A 15,990-nucleotide genomic window follows, 5' to 3' on the forward strand; every position below is an offset into this window, starting at 1 on the left:
TTCTGTAATTTAACATACCAGTGTGTTGCATTACAGGAAATAAATGGAACTTAAATTCCTTTTTTAGCTACACTTGATTTTTGCATGGAGAGACTAAAATGATTACTTATGTAATTTTGTGCTGTTTGTTTACCTTTGCAAGATGAAAGCAATAGAATATAAGAGCAGTAGCCATGTTGTTTTGTTTTATAACAAAACATGAAACGTGGTACTCTGCAGATACAATAACATTATGGACAAAGTCAGCATCTTGAATGTCTGAAAATAGTCAAATTATTATTAACATCACAGAAATTGTTATTATTTCTTTCCAAAGTATTTGGAAAATCTCTTGAAGATTATGAGAATATTTTAGGCAAATTGCATCTTTTTCAAGATGACAAATATTGCAAATCAGTGTATCTCAGTTTTCAGGTGGATCTTACTGCTTATGTGTGTAAACTGAATGGATTGTACTATTAAATTTTTATAAGCATTCTGTACTTATGAAGAATGTATTACTGTCATCTATACACATGCTTTTAATCAGGTGTACTGCTTCTGTCTTAAGAATAACATCAAAGTAATACAGAACACAGTGACTGAAGAACATCTTGTGTTTTGCATAATGATAATTAGGTGAGAACCCAGTGTCTTGGAAAATTGACCTTTTTATACCTGTAGGAGTGTATTATAAGTAGAAGGCTTTTATGTGAACCCTGAATTTTACAGTTGTGCTTGGAAACAATTATGAAAGCTCTGTTGAGTCAACTTTTTCTGAGGAAGTAAGATTTGGCTTTCTATTCACACATAAGCAGTAGATTATTCCCTGCATGAAAACTGCTATGGTTTCTGTGAAGGATGTAATTTGAAGGCTCAGCAGTAAGCTCAGCCAGAGCTTACCATGAGAAAGGCCTGTGAGTACAAGGAGGAAAGTGAAATTGCAAACACTGATTACCTGGTGCTGTCCTGGGCTGCATTTTCCCCAGTTCTGCCTCCCCATCAGGCATGGACTGCTTTGGTTGCCAAGTTCCTGCTCTCACACTGCTGAGCAGAAGCTCTGAACTCACAGCGGCCCTGCTGAAGGCGTGAGCACCTACTGAGAGCCAGGCTGGCGTATCTTCTGTGGGTTTGGTGGGCATGGGAGGACTGTTGCTTTGTTTTCCAAAGGAATCTGTCACTTCAGTTTGCATCAGAGCAGTCCCAGCAAAGAACCACGAGACGTTAAACTCTCGTCATCCATGCTGATGTACTGGCAGAATACAAGATGTGGTTAGGTATTTTTAAAATGCCCTGACCTGAAATTCATTCTCACACTCAAGTCAGTAACAGCTTTGCTTTTATGCTGTTAGATGAGGTGCCTCCAGCTATCCCAGATTTTTGTGTTCCTGGAGAATGTAAACATATAATTTAACAGTAAATCCACGGTGGTCTGTGTGAGTACCCTGCTCCATTCTTGGCTTGCCTTTTTTAACCTGTGGCTGTATGACTCAGTCATCAAAAGGTGCCACATGAAGGTTGGGATTGTTTTCTTTTTATAAATACAACATGACATAAAATTCACTGCTTTCTAGGTGCATCCTGTAAGACCTCATGTCATACTTTAGCAGCTACTTGGTAGAACTGGTGATCAGCACTCAGAATGACTGTTTATAGATGTTAATAAAGCTGCTCTTGGATGTTTCAGCAACAGGGGTAACAAACCATTGTGCCACTTGTGACTAGCTAGAAGACTGACATATTCTCATGGAACTGAACCATGTTGATTCATGCTGCTGGGCTGTCTGAACTGGATTATTGTAATTCCTTTCACTGGGCATGAAGCCACACATTGAAGGGGCCTGAGCACACAACGTGAGCTGGCAGAACACTGGGCCCCTGCTGCTCTTAGGGTACCATGGCTGCTCATAAGTGGATTCCTCTGCAAGGCTTTTTCCTCTTTAGAGTCTATAAAATTTCTCCTTTCTCATCCTGCTTTCTTACTTGTGATGTATTAACTGCACTGATTTTCCACTGAAGTGGGAGGGCTGGGCAGAATAGGGAACCATGACTTTAATGGTCGTACTTGGAACTAAAATCCATAACTCCCAGTGAGTTCTTGACCAATGGATAAGGGCTTTCCTTTTTTAAATGTGTCAGCTAAGTGCCAAACTCACTTGTGAACTCCTGCCATGTTTCATTCAGGGTTGGCAGGAAGATAATATATAAATAGTTTTCAGAGTTTTAAAACATTATGTGAAGGTGAATGCTTCCCAGTTGAATACTAAAAAGTTAATTTGTGTGCAGTTATAGGGGACAGATTTTGCTCTGAGTGTTCAGAGGGTTGGCTTTGTGCTCTTACCATGCAAACGTACCAGAGCAAAGACAAATAATTATTCTAGATTAGTACTTTGTGAATAAATGTGAAAATAGCTTGGTTCTGGTCTTTTTTTTTTAAATCTTGTTTAGTTTTAAATAGATGGTTGTTTGCAAAAGCTTATAAAACTAGGATTAATTTCACAGTCTTTAGTAGTCCTCCATGTTTTTCCATTTTTTTAATAACTTAATCTAACTTTAGGACCACATATGTGTTTTAAGGCGTTACAACCAAGAGCCATGATGGTAACATCTGAAACCCTCCTTCATCCTCTTTGCAAATAGAAGTGAACCCAAAATAACTCCTTGGCTCCTCAAATAAGTACAGTATATTTGAAGCTCACATGCTTGCTAGTATTCCCTTCCTGAAGTTCTTAGGATCCATAAGAACTCGGGATGAGTGTGTGAGCAGTTGCAGGCACTGGTGGGTGAGTTCCTCTTGCAGCTGTTCATTCCAGGAGTCTCTTTGTGCCACTGTCTCCTTTTTTTTGTGTTCTTGTGTCTAAGAATGTTCTGCTGGTACTTGCATGGTATGTACTCCAGCTGTAACTTCATTTTCACCCTAGCGAAATTCCATAGTGAATTTTCATAATAGCCTGCTCTCTTCACAGCGTGGGTATTGATAAGCACCTGCTTGGCTGAGGATATTTTAGGGCATTAGGGTGGTGGTAGCCAGAAGGTCAGAAATAGCTGACAAGGCTGGTTTGTTTTCTTTAGGGAGGCTGTGCTTTGTGTGCACATGTCACTTGCCAAAGGTATCATTTCACTCAGCATTACCAACCTTATTTTAAATTTTTTTTTTTTCCTCGTGGCATGCAAATTTTGTGTCTTTTTCTGTAGCAGTGAGAATTTTCTTTGAGAAAAACACAGATATTGCATATTCAAAAATGTTAAAAATATAAGAAATGTTAAAATGTTAAAAAACATAGTGGCTTGGTGATAGGTTTAGACCATATTAGAAAACTTGAAAGTATGAATTTTTCAACAAAGATAGATTTATTCAAAATGTTATTAACTCCAGAGATTTATGTAGTCAAAAACAGGCTGCATGCAAGATCTACAGAGGAGCCCCTAATTCTGGGCTGTTCTGGGCTGTGGTTCCTCCGTTTATACCATTTAAAATATATATATATGTGTGGAATAAATTTTAGTTAAATAGCATTTTTCCTATTCATGTGTAATCAATCACATCATCCTGGGCTAAATAATTCAGAATCAGTCTGGGGATATGTTCTTGTCATTGAGCTATAGACTCACATATAAGAGTAGAAGCAACTTGGGCAAAAGGAGAGATTGAAAAAAGAAGAGTCAAAAAATCTGCAACCAGGCTATAGATGCCTGTACTACCCTGGGTTTAACAATATTACTGCAGTTTCAGCAACTTCTATGTGAAAAAGTGATATTAGAAAATCACCTAATGTAATATTAGAAGAGAATTAGTGCAAATCATGAGCTAGAAATAAGAAAGAATCATCATGTTACCCATCTACTCCAAGCAGACCTCAAGCTAGTGCTTTACAGACCACAGTTGGGTTTTCTGTTCCAGCATTTCAGATTCCAGTATGTGATTATTTCTCAACCAACTTGGAAGCTGCAGTACTTTTCCTCTTGGTTTGAAGAGGTCAAAAGAAAGAAGTAATAAGAACAAACTGAACAAAACAGAGACTTCATATGAATATTGGAGAAGTTGTGATTACAATTTGCCTAACTCACTCTAGTAAAATCTTTGTCCAAACACTGAATAATTTTTTCCCTCAGTGAATATTCTCAAAGACAGATATTTGTTCTGTGAAGTTTTTGAGCTGTCATTCCAAGTCCGTAACCAATAAAACCATAACAACCACCAATGCAATAGTTAAATAATGTGGATTTGTAGCATTTCAAGTGATGAGTAAACCATCCCAGTCAATTGGCATTTGGCCACTTTGCTATGTAATGGTGTTTTTAATGAAGTATTGCCCTAGCAACAGGTCTGGATGACATTGGGTAGCTGGTTGCTGCTGACTCTGGGAGATAAAACAGACTTTTAGGAACACATGTGTAATGTCTGAAGGTAAAGTAACCCAAAATAAATGCATCTGCTCCACTGGGAGTGTAGGATGGGTCACATCAAGCCAAAGTCTGACTTACTGACTTACAAATTTAATCCTTCTGTGAATGTGTTTCTATATGGTGAAAATGAAACCATCTAAGAAGTACAACTGTTGAAATCTGAGAGTTAAAAAAAGCAGAATTGAGACAAACTATATTGCAGATGATTTTAAGCAAAAATACCAGTTATTTTAAAGGCTTCAAGAATTCTGGTACTGTAGGAAATACTTCTGGATGTGTTATTTCAACGGAGAAGCTTTTTGGGGAAAGAGGATGCAGTGAAGATTAAAAACTTCACTTGCTCTCCTGAAGAACCAGCAAGTGAAAAAAGGCATGAGACGTAGAAAGTGAAACAATTTCAAATGAAACTAAATCATTGGTGTGTTTTTTTTTTTTTTAATTAATGGACTTTTATTTAAAATAGTATTTCTTGGTGACTTAGGATGTTGAGCAGTTTCTTACATAACACAGCCAAGTCAAAAACTTAAGAGAGAGTCTAGATCAATATAGCAAAGTAATATCATAAGATAGAGAGATCTTCGGAAGTCTATCAAAGAAAAGGCAAAAACCTTGGCCAAGTCTTTTCTTCTTCTTCCAGTTCCTTGTGGATGATATTTGAAAACCCACTCTAGAGACAGAAAAACGCAGTCACCTTTATATATGTTAGTGGGTCATAAAAGAGTTTACTCTCATAGTAGTATAATGTTGTGCCTTTCAAATGAAACACCATTTTAAAGTATATATGAAGCACATTTTCAAGACTTAAATAGAATTTTCTGATAGTCTAATAAACCTTTTTTTTTAATTTTAAAGATAAAAATACAGACATTACTGTAAAGGATAATGTGGATGACTTCTGCCTTCGAGATACTTTAAGCATTGCATCCACCGACTCCTTTGTTTCCACAGCTGAGGTAAGACTCCTAAAGATTGCTTTTTTAAAGATTTATTGATCTGTTTGAACAGTGAACAGAAGAATCCTAAATTTTTGCTAATCATTGTAAGCAAAATATATTTCTCTTATATTTCTCAGGCTTAGCTGGAACCAGCTTGTTTTTGTTTATTTGTTAGGATGGTTTTTGTGCACTGGCATAATGTATCCCAAACTCCTCCTAAATAGAAGTTGCTTTTGAAAATTATATAATTTTCATGAGTTTAGAAGCAGTCAGTTGAGGCTATAGTAGTTCCCTTCACCATGATTTATATTTTCCTGTTCTTTTTTTCCTGTTGCCTCACCATACTATAAAGATGTATGAAGAAGACTTTGTATTTTTTGGACCCGGGCGGTTTTTATGAGAGGAAATTATTAGAAATTGACAGCTACCTGTTTTAGCATTTTCCATGCACAATATGGAGGCACTAGTTTGAGCTGTTACTCTGTTGTTGCACCATGATTAAATTACTTTGCAGGATCCAGAGGTGTGAGACTGTTCTGGGAACCCTGAGGCTGAGCTGGTGGGAAATGTCTGGCTGTCAGGGTGTGTGGGGAGTCAAGTGGGGACCTGACAGCTCCCTGGAGCCACCGCTGGGAAGGGACCTTGGGCTGGCAGTGACAGTCCCTGGAGGTGGAGTGTGACTGCCAGGGAGCCTTCTGAGTGGTCAGGCTGGGAAGCTTCCTTGTTTTCCATAATATACTTCATCTAATTTGCTCTAATCCTCTGGGATGAGAGCACACAGGATACATAATGATCTCTGGTTAACAGGACATTGCCTATTAGCCAGAGTCTGCTACAGCTCCCTTGAAGTATTTGAAAGAGACTCATGAGTGGTGACACACTTATTTGAATGAGGAATATCTCCTTCTGTAGTCTCTGGGGAGCTGAAGTGATCTTGAATAGCACTCTTCTCCAAAGAACAGGAGAGGCAGTTGGCCTCAATAGATCCATTTTGTGATAGATACTGTTCTCATGTATACACTACAGCTAAGCTACTAAACTCAGACAGTTGCAAAAAGAGAAAATTGCTCACACATTCTGTGCAGTTGTTTTGACTGTCCATTATAGGGTTTGTTTTTCCATAACACAATTGCCTTGATTTAGTAATTCACATTAAGTTGTGATGCCTAGCATCCATTCCTAACAAGGATTGTATCCATAGAGACTGGTGACTGTTTGCTGTAATTTGGACAAGACTACAATTCAAGCTTGCTTCAACTCTTACCAGCTCGTGAAAGGAGCTGTAAACCATTATAGTTTGTACACTTTGTATCTTTCTTTTTTTTTCCCCAATGAACTTTCATAGTGTTTTTGCAAGTATATGAAGATGGGAACAATCCATTAAGCTCATTTGTGCTGCTCATCTTAAAAAAAAAAAGCAAAACCAGCCAAGCAAGCAAACAGAAAGCCCTGGGATGTATCACCTCAGTGGAATCATCATCCTCTCCTGGAGCTATACTGTCCCAGTATCTGCTAAAAAAATATTTGAGTCAAAATGGGAAACATAATTGTCTTTAAATATCCTGAAAATATTCTCCACATTTTGATACCTCAAAGCCACCTCTATGAACTTGTTCTTCCAGGAAAAAGTTAGGAAGATTTTCTCTGCCTTTCCAGCTGTTCTAGCCTTTGCCAATAGAACAAACTCTCTTTTCTCAGATTTTATTGAAGAGTCTAGTGAAATTCTAACGTGACAGAAGTCCTGAAGATGAATAGAACGTGAACAACTTGCAGTTCAAGCCAGAACACCATCAATGTTCTGGATTAAATAGGAGCCACTAAGCTTAAACTGCAGGGTCAGTAAACTCTAGTTGTAGCAACAGGGCATCATTGTGTGGTGCAGGGAAAAGAAAGCTGTGAATTGCTGTTCTTGTACAAATGCACTGTTACATTGGTTTAACATTTTGTCCATCCTCAGGAGGGTGTTGGGGGGGGGAAATGCTTCCCATTATGGCAGTAGAGAGCAGTAATTGCTTTAACTGGATTTGAATTGACATACCAGATACCAATTTTCTAGACATGTCTTTTTTTCTAGACTTGATGATGTCAAGTAGCTTCCTCTTATCTACTTTCTTCTTTTTTTTTTTTTTTTGCTGCTGCACTATTGGAACTGTGGAATATTTTAATTTAGGCTAAGATGTCTGAGGCTTTTCCAGCTTTAGATTTGTCTCACCTAAGGGCCAAATAAGGCAGTTGTTCTTTCATTGTGAGTTCCCTGATAGCAGTTACAATATTAGTAACTGTCCTAAACTTAGCAAAGTTTTAAAATTCATACATGTGTTTATACTGCTCTGTGATTTTGCCCTACTGGAATTAGTAATTTCAACTTCCAGGAAATTAGAACGTGGCACCATTTTTTGTGACCTCATCACGCTGCAAGCTGTGTGTTGACAGTTCCTTGGCTTCCTTCTACACTGCATCCTGTCCCAAGAAGCAGGACTAAGTATTTTGTGTGACTCTGATTTTGGAGACTGGAAACTGTGTTCATGTTTCAGTGCTGACACACAGTCAGGTCAAATTTAGCTCCCTGCCTGCAGGAGAGAGAACAGTCATAAAACAAGACACAGATAGATGCTTGAATGGAAATGGATAGGGATAGTGCTTAGGAGGCAACAAGAGTGTCATGCTGTGTTATATTAGGACAAAATATAGGAAAGAGCTGTACAAAACTGGGACAGTTGGCAGGGTTTGCATCACGTGTCCTTTTGATGAGCTCTACAGGATAGCAGGAGGGTGTGCCAGAACTTCATCTTGGCTGTGGCTGATGATCAAGAGAGTGCTGAGGATCACTCATTTGATGACTTCTCCTACAGAGTTGTGCCTGTCTGGGCACCTGCGATACACAGGTGCCTGAATCCTTATGAAGACAATTTAGGCACAGTTGCCATGGCCATGACCAGACAGACTTCTATTCTTAAGCACACTTAGGCTCTAGAAGCACTGCAGAAGGGATGGTAAACACAACTGTTTGCCCTAATTAAGTTATTAATACTATTTACTCTGATAAATAATGGTATTTTCTTCCCCATTTGAGCCTGGCTCCCATCAGATTGTGTTGATGAGGGTTAGTATACTTTTCATAATCTTGCTTTCCCCTCTACTGTGATCAAAATAGCTGCCACCTTTGGCAAAAATACAGCAGGGAGTGTGCCAGATAAAAGCCTCTGCCCTCTCTTTCCTGGCTTCTTTTCCATCTTCCTGACAGAACCTCTTTCCTGCTCTCCCTGACAGTGAGATTTGTTGCTGCCTCTTCATTGTCGGTGCACATGCGTTTATCATGTCTTATTTTCATATTTTGACTAGTACAGAATCTGTAGTTCTATTATCAAATAAACTTTGCTTTACGTGTTAAAATGTTAACTCAGTCCAAAGCTTGGGAGATCTTTTAAACATGTGAATAAAGCCTTAGCTGCTTTTTATCAGTAACAGCATTCCTGTTTTCTTGCAGATCTTAAATGGAACACACCACTTCGTCATTTCAATTTATTACAATATCATCTCAAACCTTTTAGCTACTAATCACCATCACATCTTCCAGCTCCCAAAACATGTTTCACTTTACCCTGCAGCTACTTACATATTTTAAGAAAATCTCTTTTTCTGAATGTCTTTATCTTTTAAAGAGATCATCATCAGCTTTTTTAATATAGGGTAAACATAGTTTCTCAGAATGTAAGGAATGCTGAATGTGCCAGTAAAGTGACCTCTCTATTAGGGGAAGCAAGCAAGAATTCCTAAAAGGTCTAGCATTGCTTATTTTTGTTACATTCATGTAGGTGGTTATTTTGGTAGTCAACAAGGTCTTGATGCACAGCTGAGAATTTTTTATTTATTAAGAAAAAACTTGTGGGTGGCAAGTAATAGTACTGAGCCTGTTCCTTAAACCAGAGGAGTCAGGGAAATCCTAGACTTAAAAACAATTGCAAGTGGCAAAGTTTTGATGCTTTAGAGCAGTGATTTCAGCATCTCTTTACTGCAGATACAGCCCTAAGGCTGAACTGTCCAGAGAAAACTGATATCTGAACAATATCCATGTTGTAATCTTCAGAGGCTGCTCTGCAGCACAGCAGGCTTAGACACAAGTTACAGCTACAAGCTTTGGAGTTTTGAAGATGTAGATGTTATTTAAACATAATGAACTTAGGTATACACTGCAGGTCATCATAAATGTCCTTGCAGTGGTCACTGACTGCTCTCTCTTTCTTGAGCCTTGAATGGATAGAAGGAAAGCCTTACAAGATGAGATTGCTGTGTTAGTGTGAATCATCTCTTCATCTCTCCTTTGTCTGCATTTTCATATTCTTCTCCCTGTACCCCCCTGGCACTGAGGAAGTAGCAGCCATTGAGGGGCTGGCAGGTCAGGTCCATCATCACGAACCTGTGTGTTACTGGCAGCTGCCAGCACTGTTGGTAGCTGTGATGGAGCTGCTTGGCATCCCTAGAGGTGTCTGAAGGGCCTCAAAGTGGCAGTGGCTGTGCACAGAAGTGAACCCTACAGAATAGCAGGAAAGGACTCAAGGAGCTTTCCAGTGTCTAACTTACCTGTAATGCCAAGATGTGGATGCTGGAGCTTTCTGATAACTTCTGATTGATAGTGAAGCCCTGCTGAGGAAAGTTAGTTCAGTGCTTAGGGGTACATAGTGGGATCACCAGGCCTCATTCAGTCACACTCAGTTTCCTAAATATCTGAAGAAGGTCATTTGTCTGAAGTTCACTAGCAAAAACTAATATAATCCCTTTTACCACAGAAATTATAACCTCCAAGGGAGGGGCAGCTGGTTACAAAGTGCATATGTGTTCACCTATTTCTTCTCATGATTTGCAAATTTTTGTGTAAATTTCAATTTACACAAAAGTGTAAATTGAATGTTTTATGGTTTCAGTATTAGCTGGATCAGGTAAGAAATAAATTAGCATATGTATTGTGTTCTGGTTTGGTCTTTACTTTGGAAAATATGTATGTATTGTTCCACAGTTAATACTTCCTTAACCATAACATGGAAGAAGGAATTCTGGAGTAAAGGTTTTTAACTTTTTTTTGTTTATCCTGTTCCAGCTATTACACCATGTATTTATATATGTGTATTTGTGTGTGTGTATATAGGTGTTTTACATCTGAAAGAAATCAGTATTTTCTTGCTTCCTCTACTTCGTTGAATTATTCCTTCCTATATATTTTCAGTTAAAAGCTGTGTAGCTTGCTTTGTTTGGTAAGAACATAAATTTTTAGGTGGGCTTTTTGAATTAGCAAATCCAAAACACATTTAGATGCTATGATTAATATTAAACCGAAAAAAAAATCTTTGGTCTTAAAGCTGTAGGTCTCTTTCAGGAATTCAGCTTATCCTGGTCTGTTCTTCCAACAGAAAAACTTATAAACAAACACATACTTCTAGAATGAAAATACTTTCAAACTAGATAATTTCGAAAAGTGAACATTACTTATTTAAGTATATTTTGTTGACCTTAAAAGTTCTCTTCACTTGTTCTCTAGCTATGGTCTTGTCACTTGAGTCTGAATTCAAGAAGTTTATAGAAATCTTTATAGAAATACAGGGGGTTTTTTTGCCTTGGTTTTGGTAGGTGCTTTTAGCCAAACAAGTCAATCTAAAATGGAACCTGACAATTTATGGAAGGAATTGTATGTGTTTGCCAACAGTAAAAGGATACTGGTATGAGTGATAAAAAACCCCCAGTGGAAGTTCCAGCAAATAAACACCATCTAACAATGTGTGACACTTCAGAACACCAGCCCTGTACTGAAATCTCAAACTGATTCATGTACTTAAATGTTTCCATGGACAATAGCAGGTATTGGCATGTGTTTATATTCTCCCTTTAGCAGGAAAACCGATTTGGCCAAGCTGTAGTTGCTGCAGTGAGCTCCACTGGAGTGTCTGGGATCATAGGGATACTTGGCTGGATGGCCTCAGGGACAGCAAAAGCTGCTCAGCATGTATTTACTTGAACATTTTAATGGAGGTGTAACATAAAGTTATACATTTATATGATGTTTTAAAATCATTCTAAGATACAGGTTGACTTTTTATGTAGTTCAATTACCTTGTGAGTTATTTTAAAAGATGTTTCTAGGCTCTGTTTTTATAACCTAGAAACATAGGTTTGTTTGCCCCATGCAGAATATTGAAAAAAGATAAAATAAAAGCTAGAATTAATTTTCTGGTCATTAACTAAACTGAATGATACGTAAATATTATATATTTCTTTTAATCATTAATAATAAGTTGTAATGTTTGTAGTGGAAATTGTAGCTAGACATTGTTTTGTGGATTAAATATGATACCCTGTAAACAGGAGTTCCCTGTATTATTTATGTGCTTTGATTTATTAATCTGTTTTTTGTTTTTTCTTTCTTTAAAAATGTCTACAAGTTTGTGTTTATTTATATGATAACCGTAGAATTAAAACTGCCAATAATGAAAACCTTTTAGGGAGCCTGTAGTATAAAATGCAGAATTCTCATGGTTTATACAGTGTGCTTTGGTAACTGGCAGACTTATTTACCAGTGAAACTAAAACAGGGGTAGGAGGATGTTACTATTTCCAGCTCCCTAAAGATTTGCATGGTGCAATCATTCTGTACTTTGTGTCCTGGCAATTATTTTCTTTTAACAGCTTTGAGACCCATTAGATTTACCTAGACAATTCAAAAACTTAAGTAGGCAAATTAAACAGTAAAGTAAGCTGCCTTTATTTTAATAAATAAAGTTTTGAAACTTGGAATTGTAGCTTTGAGATTTTAAGAGTTATAAAGTAAGTCTTGTGACATGGTGTATCTGTTCTGTTCACTAGTTGATTGTTACCCCTTTGTTTTAAGGAGATGCAGAAAAGCATCTTTCAGTAGAATATCAGGAAAACTTATTTAATTTGTTTTATCTTTACAACAGTTATGTCAGCAAGCTCTTTAATGAACTTCAAGAAATTCTTTTTCAGCTTTCAGAGCACAGAGATATTCGTAGCACATATGGTCTGGATTCCCTTTGCCATTGCCCCTTGTATGAAGAAGCCATGCACTTAGCAGAAGAAGGCAAAATTTATTCACGGGTGTTAAGGTATTGATTTATGTCTATTTAATTATTTCCAGGAAAAGTAAGGATTAAAGTTAAATATTCTATCTAGAAATTGCTTTTTAGAAGTTACTTGTACTACGTATTTTTTCTAGGAATTAGACTTAGATGGATATTCTTGTGCTGCTTTTTTTAATTGTCTGTGCAAAAACTTTTCTATTTTACATAGGACAGAAATGTTTGAATGTCTAGGAGACAGTGACTTCCTTGCTAAGCTTCATTGTATTCGACAAGCTTTTCAGGTAAACAGTAAGGAGTGATTTGTCTGTCTTGTTAAACCTAAAGTACATGGCATTGAAACTGAATGTAACTCTTTGTGCAAGCATTTTTATAATGCAATCTGTATGTAAAAATTTTCTTGTTGCTTTTACGTTTTTATACTTCTAAAATGAGATGTATTTGCAGAGTCCCAGTTTTATGATTAGCTTTGGAACCTTTGCACCCAAGGCTTATTAGGTACTTGCCAGGCATACTAGAGGTGGTAACTATATGAAATTTTATAGAAGCATTTAAAGTCACTTAGTATAACCTGTGAATGAACATGTCTCTATTTTCTGAATCCTTTTCTAGATAATTCTTTCAGAAACAGCAAACAGAATATTTCTTGCTGAAAGTGGAAGAAAAATTTTGTCTGCTTTAATTGTGAAAGCACGAAAGGTAAAAGCCTTTTTTTACCAATGTTTTATTATTTATGTAACTTCTACCAGAATTCACTGTCCAGGGAAAATAAACCATATCTCTTTTTACACTTGCTTGATACTTACTGCTTTTAATTTACAGAATCCAAAGAAATTTGAAGATGTCTTTGATGAAATGATATATTTTTTGGAACAAACAGATCACTGGGATAATACCGAGATGGAACTTGCTGCTAGAGGAGTGAGTTGCATTTCTGAAAAGTGCTTTTAGCCTTTGTAATGCCATAGGATCTAAAATTAAATTTTTACAGTTCACAATTGTGGGAAAGGCAACTCTTTTTTGTTTATGTTGCTGACTTAGAGAAATGGCATTCATCAGTTTAGTACCAGAAAGCACATAACTTTTTTTTTTAACTTCTCCTTTACTGAAAAAATATTTTTAATATTCATTAAAAACAATTACAAATCTGCATGTAATATGGTGTTAGAATATGGTGCATGCTGAATTCCACTGCTGAAAGAGAAACTAGGTTACTTAGATCATGTTCTCATTTAATATAGGTGAAAAATCTGAATTTTTATGATGTTGTTCTGGACTTCATATTAATGGATTCATTTGAAGATTTAGAAAATCCACCAATATCTATACAGAATGTAGTAAATAACCGCTGGTTAAATTCCTCTTTTAAAGAAACTGTGAGTATTCATGTGTAATTATGATACTAATTGATCTGTAGTGCATTGCAAAATACTGAGTCTGTACCTGAGATGTTCCTCCAAAAAATAAAACAGATTGTATTAACAGGTTTTTTGTAATAGGAATTTAGAAGTTACAAGTCTGGGCCCAAAACAGAGAATAACTGAATGTATTGGAGAAAAGACTCAAACTTATCCTTCCTTTCTCTGAGGAAGTCAATTTTAGAAGGGAAGTTTCTGTTAGCAACATCTTAAACATTAGATCCAGGTTTTGCTTCACAGACCAGAGATTTAGCAACAAGGGACAAAGTTGCAAGGAAACAAAGGTAAATTAATACAGTACATACATTCAACTGTTGGTTACAATTAATGATTTTTCATATATTGCCTGTTTATTTGCCAAATAGATTTCACCCCTCTGTTGGAGACACAGGCTGCTGCCATGATCAGCTGGTACAGAAGCTACTGTCATTTCATCCATTTTTGTCTGTTAACTGCCAGTTTTTATTTTGTTTTTCAATTGAAATATCCCCTCTAGAGGGAAAAAAGAAAAGGTAACATGCATATATTTTTGTAGTTAGTGGTACCATTGTGCTTTGTGTATTAAATTCTCTTTGCAGTGCTGAGGGAGAGTCAGATGAGGATAGTTAGAGGCTCTGAGGGGAAAAAGCCCAGTGCTGATATTGGTATATTGTATTTCACAGGTCCATATTTGGACAAAACTCCGTAGCTGAATCTGAAGCTATTGCAAGAATGTTTTTGCGAAAATGAAAAAGTACATTTCAATGTGTTCACATGCCACTTAATATCTGAAATAGTTACTTATGTCTGAGCACACACTTCAGTATATAAGGGACTGGTCCTCACTTAAACCCAGTGAGTGTTGCTAACTATGATAGCTGTAATGGCAGTCAAGTATGCCAAATTACATTTGAATTAAACTAACGAAAATGTTGCAGAGATGGATCTGAAATAGCAAGTATGAACTACATATTGGTTATTTATATCAGGTGTTGTTTTATAGTTTTAAACTTTGTGTTATCACAAGATTGAAACTGAAGAAAGTACATGTCCCCAAAATACAGAACATAGAATACAGTATTCTGCAGATGAGTTCTTTTGAGATGGAAAATGATTTGGGGCTTGCATTGTTTTTTCTTTTTACAATTAGGCTGTGGCTTCAAGCTGTTGGTCAGTACTGAAGCAAAAAAGACAGCAAATGAAGGTAAGTTGCCCTTCAAATTATATGGAACAAAGATATTGATTGTTGCCTAAGAATTTGAAATACTGTTTGTAGCTTTGGCAAAATAAATGAGTGATCAACCCTGTTGTCCTGTTCATTTAGACAAGAGATTTGCCAGTTGTAGAAGTTCAGCTCCTGGGGCCCTAATCTATGCTTTTTAGCAAAAAGCCTTAACTGAAAGATTTTCAGCCTACTTTAGGTCCAGTCAGTGGTGGTATCAGCCACTTCTGACTTACTGCCCCACACAGATCTCACACTTCTGCACACCAAGGTCATGAATCTTGTATCTCACCTGCTTATGCTGGGATTCTCAGCCCCATCTCTCTGCAGCATCCCCACACCTAAACCACATTCAGTCCTGCCCTTTTAGCTGCCTGAAGTACTCAGTTCCTTGCCAGCAGCAGGAATTCTGTTGCAGCCTCCCCTCAGCCCCTTCTGCCTCCTCACCTCTCTGTGAAGGGAGAAGAACTCTTCTGTGCCAGCAGTTCCTTATTTCCACCTTTGGAGGATTTTATTAGACCAAGGAGGGAAGCCTTAGGCTTTTATAAAGACTTAATGCTAAATAACAGAACTTTATGCTAAATTTACTGTGTAACTTTTGTCTACAATTTTTACATCACCAGGTGCCTGATGGATTTTTTGCACATTTCTATGCTATATGTGAACATATCAGCCCTGTTCTGGCCTGGGGCTTTTTGGGCCCTAGAAATTCCCTGTATGACCTATGCTGCTTCTTCAAGGTTTGCAACTTTTTTTTTTAATTACCACTTGTCTAAATTAAAAAAAAAAACTTTCTTATGAAAATAAATAAGGATCTTTTTTATTAGCATACATTTGCATTTTCCTAAGATTAAGGCTAACAGTAAAAAACCATGAGAAATAAGTACTTTCATATAAATGTTTTAAGCCTGGAACTGTTTTGCAAAGGCTGTTTTAGCACAATTCTGTCTCAGCACCAAAATAAT

At 37.0% G+C, this 15,990-nt stretch overlaps 1 protein-coding gene across 2 annotated transcripts in view; it reads left to right on the plus strand.

Moving 5' to 3' along the window:
- The window catches only part of MIGA1 (mitoguardin 1), a 34,320-nt gene that overhangs the window by 14,954 nt on the left and 3,376 nt on the right, over positions 1 to 15,990 (plus strand). For both annotated transcript variants that reach the window (XM_085067894.1, XM_085067895.1), the window contains exons 8-15: positions 5,239 to 5,339; positions 12,315 to 12,433; positions 12,618 to 12,690; positions 13,019 to 13,105; positions 13,229 to 13,327; positions 13,648 to 13,782; positions 14,954 to 15,007; positions 15,649 to 15,765. In XM_085067894.1, the coding sequence (XP_084924020.1) occupies positions 5,239 to 5,339; positions 12,315 to 12,433; positions 12,618 to 12,690; positions 13,019 to 13,105; positions 13,229 to 13,327; positions 13,648 to 13,782; positions 14,954 to 15,007; positions 15,649 to 15,765 (785 nt within the window). The remainder of the gene's footprint in view (positions 1 to 5,238; positions 5,340 to 12,314; positions 12,434 to 12,617; positions 12,691 to 13,018; positions 13,106 to 13,228; positions 13,328 to 13,647; positions 13,783 to 14,953; positions 15,008 to 15,648; positions 15,766 to 15,990) is intronic.

The sequence above is a fragment of the Lichenostomus cassidix genome, chromosome 8 (assembly GCF_008360975.1).
Source record: "Lichenostomus cassidix isolate B80296 chromosome 8, HeHo_3.0, whole genome shotgun sequence".
Classification (NCBI taxonomy): Eukaryota; Metazoa; Chordata; class Aves; order Passeriformes; family Meliphagidae; genus Lichenostomus; species Lichenostomus cassidix.